At 42.4% G+C, this 16181-nt stretch overlaps 1 protein-coding gene across 3 annotated transcripts in view; it reads right to left on the bottom strand.

Moving 5' to 3' along the window:
- mark4b (MAP/microtubule affinity-regulating kinase 4b) overlaps positions 1 to 16181 on the bottom strand; it is a 25055-nt gene extending 8874 nt beyond the window's left edge. For 2 of the 3 annotated variants that reach the window (XM_011608709.2, XM_029843481.1), the window contains exons 1-14: positions 14911 to 16178; positions 9118 to 9315; positions 8557 to 8610; positions 4154 to 4202; positions 4006 to 4071; positions 3601 to 3671; positions 3415 to 3471; positions 2910 to 3146; positions 2215 to 2334; positions 1988 to 2087; positions 1796 to 1905; positions 1450 to 1639; positions 1116 to 1336; positions 524 to 627 (exon numbers count right to left, since the gene is read on the bottom strand). In XM_011608709.2, the coding sequence (XP_011607011.1) occupies positions 524 to 627; positions 1116 to 1336; positions 1450 to 1639; positions 1796 to 1905; positions 1988 to 2087; positions 2215 to 2334; positions 2910 to 3146; positions 3415 to 3471; positions 3601 to 3671; positions 4006 to 4071; positions 4154 to 4202; positions 8557 to 8610; positions 9118 to 9315; positions 14911 to 14958 (1625 nt within the window). In that variant the 5' untranslated portion in view covers positions 14959 to 16178. Of the gene's footprint in view, positions 1 to 523; positions 628 to 1115; positions 1337 to 1449; positions 1640 to 1795; positions 1906 to 1987; positions 2088 to 2214; positions 2335 to 2909; positions 3147 to 3414; positions 3472 to 3600; positions 3672 to 4005; positions 4072 to 4153; positions 4203 to 8556; positions 8611 to 9117; positions 9316 to 14910 lie in introns of all 3 variants that reach the window. The other variant, XM_029843480.1, reaches the window with a different exon arrangement.

Raw genomic sequence — 16181 nt, 5'->3', positions numbered from 1 at the left:
GCCATCTGTCACCGCAGCAGCCAGTTCATATTGAGCACATAAACCCACTGACAAACCCACTCATGCAAGCTTTAAGTCCTTTATCCTCTCTTAACAAATTGTGAGACAAACATGCTGGGCCAACCAGTTTGTAAGTTCCGTGTAAAAACACGGAAGCTTTATTAGTGGAAATAAACACCTCTTCAAACCTCAGTAAACCAGATTAGTGTATGAGTATTAACTACCATTTAGAAACTATGTAACTAACCTTTAGTTATACTGACATATTTTCATGATATTGGACATTTGTGTTATTTTTGGTCATAAATAACAAAAAATATTACATTTTCTGAGGTCAGAAAGACCTTTGACCAGCAATCTGATCAGTTTTAAGTCCAAAAAGCAAAACTGTTGATGGTGTTGTGCTGCTCGATCGAAATTGAAGTCACAATGCAATGAGACGTACTAGACAAGACGGGTGTTTTCTCCTGATACACACTCGAACCATTATGTGGCGTTCTATATGTGCACACGTGCCTCTTACCTGGTTTCCTTGCCATTTTGAAGCAATGAGTGTCTATCGGCGTTGGCTCGATCAGTGCACACGTACGTGTTCCTTCGAGTCATGGCACTGGCCGGGATGTTATTCTGCAAAAAAAAAAAAAAAAATCAGATTCCAAAAATTAAAAGCATAGTATAATATAGTTCAAACTATTCTATTATTTAAGCGTTTCATCGCTTTGATGCAAGAATCCTACTGATTTGAAAATCTCAGCCAGTTTAATCTAAATTTGCAGGTTTTATCGCATCACGATGTAAAAGTTCACGCGCTCGATGAGTAATGAGTTCTCTGAGCTGTAATTTGACAGGAGGGGTTCTGTTAGAGGTGTGGCTGTCTGGACCAGACAGGCTGTATATTTAACTACAAGACTTCCGGAACCTCTGAGCGGTTTTCTAACGAGATCATGTTTGATCTGTGGAAAACGTTCATGTTTTATCCTATACAACCCGGCCGACGTCGCTACGAAGCTTCTGCCACCAGAACCATCTGATTAGAGAAGGAATTAAACTGTGACACATGCTGCAGCTCACACTGATGGCTTCCAAACAACCACAAAGCATCATTTCTCCCTTACTGTGGTGGAGTTAATGTCCTTTCGGCGGTCGGGTATCTCTGCCTTATTAGGGTTGTGAGCAGAGCTGACCATCGGGCTTGAGGGAGTTGGGATGTTCCGAGAGCCGATGGTGCTGGTGCTCGGTTTGCGGACTGACAGTCGCTCCTCTTTAAGTCCAACACCTTCACTGACACCACTGGGACTCCTTTTGGGATGCGTGGTGGTGGAAACCCCGGGACCACCTGAAACAAAAGAAGTAGTTTCATGGCTTAATTAGTCTTGTCTTAATGGTTTAATTGCTTTATTTAACATTTTATGTTTGATCAATGTGATACAGATGAGTGTGATTCCTCACAGAAGTCAGAATGGCGTCTCTGGCGGTGGTAGGTAGAGGCGCTGCGCTGGGCCTTGGGGCCAGCTGAGGAAGAAGCTGCACCAGAGGACGACGAAGACGAGGCGTGTTTGCTGGTGCCGTTAGTGACCGTGCCAGGTCGGACCCGAGCAAGACTCAGGCTGCTGCTCGACCGAGTCACAACGTTCTCAGTCTGAGCGACAATCACACACACAGAGCCCAGAGACTGAATATTCACAATTGGATTGTTGATTGGTCTGTTTACATGTATGTTACTCGTGTTATTTAACGTTTCACTACACAAATTAGATTTGGATATTATGAAAAACAGTCAGCCTATGACGCTCACATCATTCTTGCGCCCCAGCAGCAGGTATGTAGCGGTGACTTCATTATACTTTTGAGTGTTTAGTGAATCTCTGATCTCCTCCCGAGTGAACCCCATCCCAACCATGATATCTGGAACCAAATCATTAAAACGTTATTAAGTGTTTATTTTTGAGACTTCAGAATCTGAGAGTAAAGGCAGAGCCTGTCTTACCAATGCGACTGGTATCATTGAAGTCCTCAACCGGCTCAATGTGGGCCTTGAGCTCATCGCCTTCGTGCCCAATATTGATCCACTTATCTTTCATTATTTGCTATAAGAAAAAAAGAAGTTAAGAGATTCTGAAAAATAGGACAAGAAATTTGTAATAAAAACATTTGGATCTTACTAATCTAATCTAAAAATCTACGGCTTTATGTAATATTGATGGACCTGCTCACCTCAAGTGAGCAGCGTTTGGCAGGGTTAAGAACCAGGAAGCGGCGCAGGATTCCTTCACAGTCTGTAGACATGTAGAACGGTATACGGTATTTCCCTCTCAAAACACGCTCCCGCAGTTCCTAAACAACACACGGTGGTAAGAATCAAATACATCGAATAAGCAATGTAAAGGTTTATACTGGGTAATAATGCCGTCAACTTTCCCAGTGCAGTTTTAACAGTATTTTCCCCTTTACTCAGACATAACGGCATTGTTATAGTGTTTATACTGAGCGTATATATGTAGGACAGCTCATGCACATGCACACATCCCTGCTAATGGTTTCACACTAATCCACTAAGGAGCATTTTCTTTGTCACAGGGCTGCGATGTGCCAGTAGTGTCTGGTGATCAAGACAAGGCCGTACTTGGGCTCTGCAAATCTTTTATCAAAATGAAATTCACCTAATAAATTGGTCTGATTTTACAGAAAACAACATGTATTCTGTTCAGTAATTTGAATGTAAATATACTTACATTATGAACAATTACAGCACAAATATGCTGCATTAAATTCAATAAAATTTTAACTATACTGCCAAACTATAGAATTAAATTAATGGTTTAAATCACAATATACACCGTTTATTTATCTGTTGCATCTGAAAGGTAATAATGACTCGTCTAAAATACCAAACTGTTTGCTTCACCCACCTTTAGGTTCTGTCCATCAAAGGGCAAAGAGCCACTGACCAGTGTGTATAAAATGACACCGAGGCTCCAGATGTCCACCTCTGGACCATCATACTTTTTTCCCTGAAAGAGCTCTGGAGCAGCATATGGCGGGGAGCCACAGAACGTGTCTAGTTTACTGCCCACGGAGAACTCATTACTGAAGCCAAAGTCAGCTATTTTGATGTTGGAATCCGCATCTAACAGCAAGTTTTCTGCCTACACAAACACACATAAAAGATATAACACGATGAAAACCAAAATTGAACCTATATATATATGAAATCAATACTCTAAAACAAGTGTAGCCAACAATACTCCAGATATTAGCTATAAAATCCTGTTATTAGCATTATGTCTTACAAAATTCAGGAGGATTAGTGAATTTTATTCATTTTATCGTGAGTAAAACCCTTTTTTTTTTCACATTAGCATTTTAAATGCTAGTCTTAAATGGTGCATATTGTAATGCTCGTTTTGTAATCACCTTCAAGTCTCTGTGAACAATGTTCTTCTGATGACAGTAGTGCACCGCTGAAACAATCTGAGGAAAAAAACATAGAAGACAACTTAAAGATTAAGGACTATCTATGTGGATTTTTCGCCGAAGATGAACAACCCTTCATTTATCACATATGCTGACATTAACGTTCAGGCGTGAGATTTCGCTAACCTGTCGGAACTTGGCTCTGGCCTCTTTCTCCTTCATTCTGCCGTGAGCCACGAGGTAGTCAAACACTTCACCTGAAGAAGAATGAGAGCAAATGAGTCACTCTCTCTTTACACAAATTTGAAAGTAAAATAAATTGCTTAAAAAAAAAAAAAACAGGAACAAACAGGATTCTGTCTTCAACAACCTTTCAGGAAACGAACGAAGAGATGGTTAATGTGAATTCACGCACATTAACTTCTTAGATATAAAAAATTCAAATCACCTAAACATTTATTTTTAAGTCTGTTCCAATGCTCAGAAGAAAAGGACATATTTTTAAAATGAATCAAATGCCTTTAAAATATTTAGGATCAGAAATATTGATTCATTATCATTTCATGTGATGGTGGTGGGGGCTTCACTCACCTCCACTGGCATACTCCATTATCAGATATAGAGTCTTCTCAGTCTCAATCACCTCAAACAATTGAACTGCCACAAACAAAGAAATTGTTACCACAAAACGCACAAACCTGCACACACAACCACAGGTAGCTTCATCATCTCCACTCACCTATGTTCGGATGATTCAGGGTTTTCATGATGCGTACCTCTCGAAACAACTGGAATACAAAATGTGAACAATGAACGATCAAATTCCAGCTGGTGCATATGGAAAAAAAGGGCAGGATTGCTTGACAGGTTCAGTCTTGTCTCATGGATTCATCAATTCAAATCTTTAATTAAACCCCGACCATTTACATAAAAGTTCTAATTCTGTTTGCCCCATTTCTCGTCACACACACACGCAGAGACTCGATGCCCTTCTTATTTTTCTGACCTGCTCTGGGGGGCCTGGTGCTACACCCTGACAGAGGAACCCCCCCCAATTCATCCATCACTTTGGACTGCTGCTTCACCTCACACGCTCTCTAATTAAAATAATTTTAAATGAATATCTTAAAGGCTTTTTTTTTTTTAAACGAGTGACTGCACATATTGTAAATCTAAACAACCAAGTAAGTGCTCATTTGTCTTTAAGTCATTTGTATCTACTATGTGAGACATTCTGACACTAGAAGATAATGACCCTCACTTTTTTCCCACTGGGGTTCAAATGGAATGACATTAGCTCCAAAGTACAGACCAGAGCAGTTCAAAAACGGCTTTATTAACTCTAACGCAACTACAGAAATCGGAGTGGTGACATTTGCACAATGGTTGTTCAGTATTAATGCTATTCTGGCTATTTGCATTTTACATCCATCTGGCCATTTTCTGTTATTCAGGTTCTGTTATGCACCATTTATTCAGAATAAGCAGATATGCTAAAGCCTATTCCCCAGAAAGCAAGACAAATGTGGCTAACGTTCTCTAAAACCTTATCTTCTACATAGAATATATAGAACTCATGTGCATTTTTGATGGATGTTTCAGTTTGAATTAGCATGCAACAATGTTTATTAGAGAACAATGTTTTCCTCTTATTTAAATTACCTTTCAGTACAGACATAAGACTATTTTGAATGTTCCATTAAACAACATTTTTATAGAATGTGTTTAACCAGAATGAAATAACTTGGCACCTGAGTTTACAGTGAACTGTAGTGTGTTTATGATTGGTGTGAGTGACACCACCTGAAGGCACAGAGAGCTTATTCATATTCACTCAGGGCCTGAGAAGAGCAAACATACTGTACGTGCATGGAGCCTCAAGTATTGACCAGCGAAAACTTGTTACGGACGACAGACAACTAAAAGATAAGATTGACTCATTTGTTGATGCATGAACAGCTGCGGTGTGACGACACCTAAATGCCAGTAAACTGTTAATGTGTTATTACATACGTTGTTCTCTTCTCCTTTTCAACTGAACGCTCCCACACATTGAAGCCGCACTGTCGTAAACACACAAATCCACAGGGAGCGCGTGTAATCGAATTAAGTGCACAGTGCATCAGCTGTTCATCTGAGCTTTAGCAAGAATTATCAGCTAAGCTTTACCTCTCTTCCCTGCGTCCATTATATCCATTCACCTTTCTCTTTCTCTGCCCGTTCACCCCATCTTCGTTTACCTTTTGCTCCCCCATATTCGTAGCAACTGGGAAACAAATCGCCAAGTAAGGAGCAAAGACCAAATGTTCAGAAAAATCTAAATTTAACCTCCTAAAATTTTGCCAAAAGTCAGAAGTGATTTGACTACAACCATTTTTTGGTAACACTTTCCTTTTTTGTCACGATAGAAGAATGCATTACTCCTCTACTGATCCAATACTCTCGTTCTTGTGCGTCTACAATTCACGTCACCGTTACCAGGACAACACAAGTAATAATCCTTGTGGCTGAGAGGGGGTGGTGGGAAGTCATGGGATGGCAAGCACAAAGAAGTAGGTACACAAGACACAACATAATTATAGACAGCTGTGTCAAATTGTGCCTTTTTTACGCACAATATATGTCGAATTGTGTGCTCACAGATTAAGAAAATAAAATAATAAAAATAAGTTCCTATTTCTCAGTGCCAGAAGAGACACAGGAAGACAACAGGGCTGAAACGGACAGACGAGGAACCGCCGTCTACTGTCTGTCGCAAGATGATACAGTCTGAAACACAAAAGTCAGCTTAACAATGGAATGTGCGCTTCCTCTTATCGTCTGTACCCACTCACGTAGCCAGATAAATCCAGACAAAAAGAAAAACGGATAGTTTAAGAGTTAAATGAACACACACGTCTCTTACTCCCACATGAGACAGTGTCTAGCAAATAAACCTGTGTTTTTGTCTGCGTTTGTGAACTAGAAACAGACAGTGGGAACATAAAGGTTGCAGAACATTGCAGTACCCAAGCCTGCTGGCGGCGCCATCCTTTTATACATAGAGAACATCATCAAGGAGTCTCATGTTGCTCTACGCTGTAATTTCAGATAGAAGTCCAACATTTCCAGAATCAAAAATAGACTTGACTACAAACACTGGAGCAGCAGCAGGGTCAAAGCAGCATTTTCTAAGCAATGGAATAAAAACAACGAGGGCCATTTGCAGTGGCTTTAGGTGGTGGTTGTGCTCTGCTCCCATCACAAGTGTGGAATCAAGTGCTGTCTCGACAGTTGTTGAAAGACTGCAGTCGCAGCACTTGTTCCCTGAGTTAAATATGGCTGGTATCAGTCACAGTCTGCAAAATGTCTGAGCCTCTTGATGTTGTTCCACAGCCCCAGTCTGTGCTTAGATATAGAAGAGCAATACCCTAACAAAAGCTGTGATCTGCCTTTATACGAGACAAGACAAAGCATTTCCCTATATTATCTGATTATATAAACGTATGTGCATCTAAATATACAGCTTTGATTTGTCCCATTATGCCATTTAAACAGTTGCACTAGCAACACAAACAGCAGCAACACAGACACCAATAAAGGGAGCGGGAGAGGGAGTTTTCTTCAGTTGTGCTCTGTATCTTGTCTTTATCATGATTTCTGTATTCGACTCCTGCGCCAAGGCCCCATCGACACCCCCACTCCTCCCCAACTTAGCCTACCCCCTTTGTTTGGCTGTCTGGAATTTAACTACTGGCTCAGGGGGCCTGTGTGAGGGACACAATTTGCTTTACTTCATTAGATGTCAGCTAAAACAGTGTCTGGTATGCACAGATTAATGCTGTGTATGGTAGACAAATGTAGAATTAGTCGTACTTTCGTTGTATAAAATAGATGAATGAAAAGCAAATGACCCATTATTTTAGTCTTTTGTTGTTTTTTGATTCACAGCCTTGGAATTCTGTTATAGACAATAGTGAAAAAAGTGTTTTCAATGTGACCGGACAAAGCAACTGTTAAACCAATAGTAAAGGATTTGATATATTCAAAATAACCAAATAGACTTTGCACACCGCGCAGAGTTAAAGGTGAAACGGAAATGTCACCTGGCAGCATGCTCGGGTCCCAGAATCCCCTGCAACAATGCTGACACAATGCAAACGGCCGAGTGCGCTATGCAGTATCGGACCATTAGACCATGAAAATGACTTTACAGAAAAAAAATCTATAAAAGTCTGTGCTCTATAACAGATGAACCTGTACAGGCACGGCAACCCCGACTATCCTCATACCTTCTCATACCTCCCTGCCAGAGCAGGGCGACAGTCTCTCCCTTCAAAAAGCCACTGCAGACACGGCTCTCCAGAGAGCACCTGCTCTCCGAGCAGCGCTCATCTTCTTCACCTCCTCTCTCCTGTTTAGATCTACCAGCTCTACACTGGTAGCTGCACTTGTACTAGGTAGTTTAAGATGATGCAGTGTTGTATTCACATAGGTCTGAGCACCATCTTAATGACTAAAATGTAAATGTACCCGATACCTTCCTGACAGTGAACATACATTTAGTGAGGCTCTTTTTGTTCCTCATGGCGTCGAGGCAAAAGAGCGATCAATCTGCTTTCCAACCCAGTATCAGGGTCCGGTGGACCAAATGTCCTCAGACACTATCAGTAGCCTAAAGTCTGTGTTTAACCTGACCTAATTTAGCCTAGATTAAGCAGTTGAGCATAAATTAATGCTGTGTGTGTGTGTGTGCGTGTGTGAGACAGGTTATTGACTCCATGATGTCAGTGTTGATGCAGGTGTTGATAAAGAAGATACAGTCAAACAAGGCCAAAGTTTGTTCCAGGAAACAGAGGCGGGCTTCAACTGTGAGAATCTGGAAAACCTACACACCACTTGAGCAAACCAAAATGTTGAAAGTGCGACTTATCAGCACTGGTCACTTTTCACACAATAGCATCAAAGTTTGCTTTGTCATTTCTGGTCTTTGAGGCAACGTGAGGCGGATTTTACTTGATCTGGGTTTAACTGCAGGGTATTTAACTCACTTTCTATCATTGCTGATAAAATAATCCGACTGTCTAAACCGGGATTCTACATTTTTTACACACACAAGGTGACTTTAGGACAAACATTATCATATTCACATAGAGAACACACCTTCTGTAGACTGGTTGGGTTAAGCTGGGTTTTATCGATGATCTTTATTGCGACCTGGGAAGAAACCAAAGAAAGAAAATGTGAATTTGAACAAGATAGTTTCAACAGACCAAGTATACAGTGTTACAACCAAAGATTTGTTATTGCTGCGTACCAGATAACCTTACGTACTCAGTGATTTGACACAGTATAACACAATACACAGCTGCCTATTGTGCCTTCAAAAAAATCAGTTGCATGAAATTTCTGCCTCTAAGGAACTTTATCGTAGTGAATGTGCCAAAATGAAACCATCTTCTTTAAAATCAAGCATTTTAAACCGATTCTCGAGTTTCCACCGTTTACATTTATACGCACAAAAACTGTTCATTTCAGCGGGTTATGAAAGCTAACAGGGGGTGACGTGAACTCATGGAGCGACCCTTCAAAACACCAGCTGCGGTCTAAGTCACAAGATGTTACTGCTCTGCTGAGGCCCTAAAAAACCCAGCATTAGCTCTTCTATTTCAGGCATTTGTGTGCACTTACATGTCTTTTGCAGCACGTTATCATTAAACCTACCTCTCGACCAGTCAGTATGTGTCGTGCCAGTTTGACCTTGGCAAAGTTTCCCTTCCCAATGGTCTTCAGTAGCCGGTAGTTTCCGATGTGCGGCTGCTCATCTGAACATAAAGCGATGGAGTTACGACATCGTGCACCCAGAGAGCGGCTGGACCAGCCAGTGCCCTTCTCTGAACGGCTGACCGAGAGGGAGGTATGCTGGAATCAAACAAGAGAGACGCACACAAGCATGAATTGACAGGAATCATTTCCAAATTTTCAGTGAATTTTTTGTATCTCACACAGTTTAAGTAGGACGTTTGAGATAATCGTGATTCACAGCTAATGCTAAAGAGGACCTGTTCTAAACAATGACAGAATTTCCTGTTTAAAACATACTAGAAATTGACACAAGTAGTGGTTAATATATTAACAAAGCAGATAAATAAGTGAAAGATCGGGGCAATTCATTTGTGTAAACAATCTCACGCCATTATTGACTGTTTTGACCTTCTAGTTCTTGATGTATCCTTGATTTTCTCTGCCTCTGTGTCTAATTCTGATATTTGACCAACCTCTTTATACCATTTCCATATCTCACTTTCTGATGGATTCATCTCAAATACACATTAATTACACCAAAACAGAAGGGAATGAATGTAGCAAAATGGGATAAAGTGAGATTATAACCAGATTAGACACAAGAAAATAAAGAGCTGGTTCATGTCTCAAAGCTTTATTAGCTATGCTAACATCTATCATAAAGACACAAGATGTGACCACTCGAGAATACCGAGGTTCAGATTAGGTCTGAGGCCTTCCAACATAAACATCTTTAATCCCTCCATCTGCTCTCTTACACGTGCTAAATGGAAACATTCCATTGAAACATTCTACAAAGGAACACTTTTTAGGGGGTAATATTGCAAATGTTTTAAAGCATCCGCCTCACTTTGTTCTCTTTTTAGCATTAGCGAGTATTACCTGTAGTGGCCCGACACCAAACACGATAAAGAGTGCGATCTTAATTACAGAACAGTATTTGGATGACGGGATGAAAATGGCATTCATTTGTATTCATGCAGCCTTCACCAATAACCACCTTACAGCATTTCATCCTATCAAGACCTCAAGGTCAAATCGTGGTGTTTTTTTTTTTTTTTTTTCTTCAGACAGAAAACACACCATTTCATGTTAGTTGGGTTTTTGAGGTTACAAAGGTTCACAGCCAAAAATCCACCCACACGTCTGAATGCGTCCCATTGCCAATTTATTCCACCACCTTCATTTTCATCTCTCCTTTACCCTCCCCCCATTATTCACCCCTTCTCGTCTCTCCTGGCTCGTCCCATCCCCCAGACAAATCAATTTGCCTGCCTTTCCTCCATTCTCTTCCCCGTGCCGGCACCCACCCTCTCTTTTGTCTTGTATTGCAATCTTCAATTTCAGCGACCCAGCATCAATTTAAACTTCCCACCACCCTCTCCCCCCCCCACCCTTCACACACACCCTTCCCCCTTCCTCATATACTTCTCAAGGAGAACATTGATTCAGCCACTCCTACTGATTGGAATGCAGTTTCATTCAGAAAGCCATGTTTAGGGGTGAGTAACTGTAAGACGTGTGTTGTCATCTGTGACTGGGACATGCAGAGGAATGGGGAATTGACAGATCATACACATGTAACATGACATTCAGGATTGAAGATCAGGGCACGTGAAGGGCCGGCTGCATATGTTTCCGTAGTGTGATGTTGTGATTTGCAAAAAATCCAGTGTGGATGTGCACATTTTGGTGAGATATTCGTGGAATTTACAGTCTACTCACTTCTTATATTCTTGTTGCACCAAATAAACTATAATGTCATATGAAGTAGCTAGGTCTCCTAATATAGGTCTGATATTCAAATATTAGCAGAGTTGTCAATAACTGAAACACACACACACACATATTACACACATACGCGCACACACACAAGATGGTTTAATAAAACCCAAAACAAAACATAATGTTTCTGAAGAGATTCTTAATAATTCTACTGAATTATTGTTAGAACATGTTAATCCTGGCCCCGGTCCCACAGGAATTATAACTACCGTTTAACCTCACAACATTCCGGGAAGAAATCATCACTCTGAGGCCCGAAGGGATTTATCTTTCATTTCAGGACGATCTTCATGTTTTTGCTACTTCGTTCCTCCCCGATGTGAACTTTCCCGTCCACATATTACCAAAAGACACTAAGAGAGCAATTTCTCCCTGCGTGGCAGCCATTAAACGAGTGGTGGAAAACGACCTTAATGCCTCTGATCCTGGTGACGAAAGGAGCGATAAACGAGCGGTCGGCATGAGCAATGTCACAGTACACCAACAAACACCACACCCTGAGGGAGGCGTCCTGCTGCTGCGGCCTAAATGTGCACGCTGACGGGCGGCATTGAGTAAAGACAGGATGTGTGATGTTGGCCTCACACAAAAGGTATGGCGCAACCTTGAAACATCCCTAACCTCTATAGACAAGCTTACGCACGCAATCCAGTTTCCTTGTTAGTGTTATCTTGATACTAAAGCTCCTCCAGGAAGTGTCAGGACACGAGAAACCACAAAAGAAGTGTGTCCCTGGTGACTGAGTTACACAATATTAATATTGTCGCACAAATATCTGAACGGGTCCATAAGTCTGTGGGAAATATTTTATTAAGGAAGAGATCCATCAGGAAAACGTGCCAGCAGACACGACAGCCGACATTCTGCAGGTAAGATTTTATCTGCTTAAGCATATTTTGATGACTTTTAAGAAATTTTACTGCACAAAAGGCTAAACAAAAAATATCACAAAAGCAGCTAATCCACTGGCCGACAGATTGCTATCCATAATCATCTGACTCACACTAATTTGGCAGGAAAACCCTTCTCAGAGGCAGCACACTCTGTATTCAGCAGGACAGAACAGGTTTTTCATTAGTACCACCAGTAGGAAAGGTATAATTTAACCAACAGTTACATGATTTGAGTCACTTCTGGGTGAGATTTGCGCATTACATTGATTACTGGAGTTCTCAGATTGGACTGTGCAAAAGCACACGTGTACCTTTTTGCTCACACTCTGGAGATTTAAAACCTTATTCAACATATTCAAACCAGGACAACGTTCATCAGAATAGGCCAACAAGAGCCCGATTCATGATGTTTCTTCTGTAGTGTTCCAAATCTAAAAAACTGTAGCCATTATTTTACCTCCTCCTGCACAGAATGTTAGCGAAATATGCCAAAAAACACAAATAAGGGAACGCTCAGCTCTGTCTTAAAATGGTTCAATGACAAGGCTTAACAACACTAAAGCAGTTGTGCTGATAACTGTGAAGGGCTGAAGGTTTTTAGGTGAATTTAAGGTCATTTTGGGCATCAGACGTGGCTTTTGGGTAACGGGTCAGAATAGGAGCTGCATAGACAGTTTTTATGTGTAAGAAAGGGCTGCTGAATACTCGTGCACACAAGCCTTAAAGCACTCTTGCTACAGAACTTCCTTTTCTTTTACGTTGGGTTGAAACCACATGACTAGCCCAGAGCAAAGGAGCTCGCACATTCCCAAAGCGCACATCAAAACACACAAACATCAGTGCATACCTCCACGTTACACGTCAAACAACTTTTACTGATGCCACATGAAAGCCTGAAAGATTTGCCATTGCATAATTCCCCTTCTTTATCGGAAACAAACACGATTTACGCTGAGGCTGGTTTTTAAAAAAAAAAAAATCGAATCAACGTATCAGTGCATTGGATTAACATCTTTTACACAGATCAGTAATGAAAAACACTGGCTTATTCCCCCATGGGACACCCAGAATTAATAATGATTTAATAGTTTGCACCCACAACATTAAACGCTGGCATCTGTAATCAGATCTTGAAACGATTGCGCAATAACAAAATGGCTTCGGTTATATTCAGCTGATTTACATTTTTGCAGTGTTTTTCTTGCCATTAGGGAAAGGATATGTTCAAACTGAGAACAGTCAAAATATGGGAAGCCGTAAATTCACCTTCAACAAATTAGGGACACTGATTATAAGGCGTTACATCAAACCATTTAGCCACGGTAACGGGCCTAAGAAAGGAGGATTCAGGGCCCTTGTGGTTGCCATGATGTTTATCACAAAGATTGTTCATGACCAAGCAGACACAGCAACTACTTTGCTGTTCAGTGAACAGCCAAATGCCAAGTGGTTCATTCCCTTTAATAGGAAGACGCCTGTGGGCTATAGTTTCTTCTTATTTTGTATAAAACTGCATAGACTTGGTCTGAGCTCAAATATTCTTGGATCCATCTGTCCATCCTATGATGGGAATGCTGTACTGGAATTTTATGAATGTTGCCAGACATATTTTCTTTGGTGTAACATAAAATGGAGATTCTATTATTTGAGATGTTATATGAGAACATATGACAAATGTGAGGAGACATATTTTATGTACAGGTATGCTAATATGATATAATATAAAAGTATTGTGGACAGTATAGGTTTGAAATGTATTACAAGGCAGACGGTGAAATCTGACTGACAGCCCTCTTTTAACTGTAATCTCAGCTAACGCAGCATTTTTGGTCAAAAGCAGTAAAAGATAATATTCTAACTGAGCAAACTGACACAGTAAGACAGACACACATCTCACAATTCACAGGGGGAAAAAAAGCTCAATGTGAATTCAAACACTCAAAGTGCATAGGATAAATCACGCCGGACGGAATGAATCCGGCGTTTTCCTGGATCGAGTGGCTTCCTCCCCATCACTGGCGACATCAACAGTTAATCCCCGTTGTGTTTAACGTTCAATTTAAAAATGAAGATTGTGGTAAAAGGTCACAGCAAGAGGGGGGGGAGCTGATGGTGAATCTGAGCCAGCGGTAACGTGGCTGTCATTTGCATCACGTCAAACAACAGGCATTAGAACCATACGGACACTTCTGAATGACTCATTTCCAGAACAAGTGAACATTCCGGGTTGCTGATGGGGAGAAAGTGCCCTTGAGATAAAGATTGGGATCCTCGGTGCAGTGTCACCATTAAAACCAGTAGACGTGTTACAAATGGTGATCTGCTAAGGGCAAATGTACTAAAGGATTTTTTTTTTTTTTTTTTAAAAATGGTGATTTAAAAGCTAGAGTCGTGTCTTCCCAAATTCCAGACAGGAAAAACATCAGCAGGGAAAACCAAGCTAGCCTGACACAGCAGATTTTGCATTATTGTGCAGCCCAGTGAGCTGCACTCCACACACATTCTAATCAAACACCCAGCACATCAGACAGGCTGCACGAAGCGGGCACGATGACGCCTGAAATTAAGCTGATCGAGGGGCAGATTGACAGGAGAAAAAGGGTGGGGAGGGATGGATGCAAGAGGCTGGGTGTGGAAAAGGCCTTGCATCAGACGCATTACTTATTGATCAACTGGGGGGAACAACCATGCGCACTGAGCGCAAGCGTGGATATAAGGGTGGATGTGGACGTCTAAGATATTAGGAGGCTTAATTAGCGAAACCCATTCGACCCTGCAACAGCTTCTGGCACCAGAGCCTCCACCCTGGTCCCCCTAGGACCGTGTCCAATTGCCAGCAGCCTCGTATAAACTAGACAAGATTAACGCCAGTGTCGCCTGCTTGATTATAAGTGCTCTTTGCGCACGTCAGAGTGATCTAAAGGCCTGATGGATGATGTGGCTCCTCGCTAGTCTCTAAAGGCAGATGCATTTGAAAGAAAGGTCGCTTATTGAAGGTGAAAAGCAGATGTCGGTGTTTTAATTATTTACTTACATGGTCGGCGTTCCGCTCGTTCCCAGGCAGCGCTGTGCGTAAAGACATTTTCGTCCCTGAGAACGTTTCGCCGTCCGGGAGGGGGGGGAAAAAAGCGTAACAAATAGACCGGGGTTTTTGATCCAACTGGCTTTAAAACACCCAAGATTACCCTGGCTGTCACACCAGGATCTCTAGAAAACAGTCCCGCTTCTCATATAATCCTCATTGTCATAAAGCAGCACAGATCACCGAGTGATCCTACTCAAATGAATAAGGTAAAAATAAACGGGTCGCCTAGGCCGGCTCGATCCCCCACTCCGATCCACCTAGGTTTTCACTTTCCCAGATCCTTCCCAGACGCTATCGTACCATATCGGTAAATGCTGGCTGGCTCGCCCACGGAACATTACCGGTGGTCACCGCTTTACTTTAGGCACCATCGTCTTCTGGCGAGACGAGGAGAAAAAGCCCCGACATTGGAGCGAGCCATCCGAACGAGAAACCACGGCGGTCTCCGTGCGTCCCTGCGACCACTGCGGGTTACGGGGGGGGGGAAAAAAGGGGGGAGTTTTCGCTTTTCTCGGCAGCAAGCTAATGCGATTTTCTGGATGGAGGACGTCAGAACGGTGGCTCCCTCACATACGGGGTCGATGGGGCCGAAGGACAGATGGGAGACGACATCACAAGACGCTGGGGCGTGTAGCTACCGAGTCCTTGGACAGCAATCAATGGCAGATTGCGACCGAATTAAAGAAAGCGACGGGTGCGGATCCACACAGTCACCCTCCGCTCATTTGGCTTCAGTCGAATCCGGCTTTAAATCCTCGCCTTCGCTCGGAGCGCCGGGGTTCTGCGGTCGCGCGATAAGCCGCCGGCGTCGGGGTGCAAAATAGGTACCGGAAACATACTTGTTTTGTATTAGGAACATCAACGAAAGCGACCCTCTCCTCCTCCTCCTCCTCCCAACAAACAGTGACAAGAGGGAGGAAGAGGACGTCACGTCAGGGCTGGGGCTGCGGAAGCCGCGCACGCGCACGCGCACCCGCGCGCGTCCTTCCCCCCCTCGCTCGTGTTGCCTTCTGCTCTACACGTGAAGAGTGTCGATCCGGTTTGGGACGCTCGCGTGCACACTCAGAGCTCCGCGCCGCCGAGACGGTTTGTTAATTTGAACCACATTTCGTTGCGAACTAATGCGGCACATTTCCCCCTGAATAAAATGTCCTCGCGACCTTACGTCTTCCTCCCCAGAGGTCGGTGTCGCCCCCTGGTGGCCACACTCGGTAGTTGTT

The sequence above is a fragment of the Takifugu rubripes genome, chromosome 11 (assembly GCF_901000725.2).
Source record: "Takifugu rubripes chromosome 11, fTakRub1.2, whole genome shotgun sequence".
Lineage (NCBI taxonomy): Eukaryota > Metazoa > Chordata > Actinopteri > Tetraodontiformes > Tetraodontidae > Takifugu > Takifugu rubripes.
Note: the sequence above shows the minus strand (reverse complement) of the source record. Positions and strands in the feature narration are given on the sequence as shown.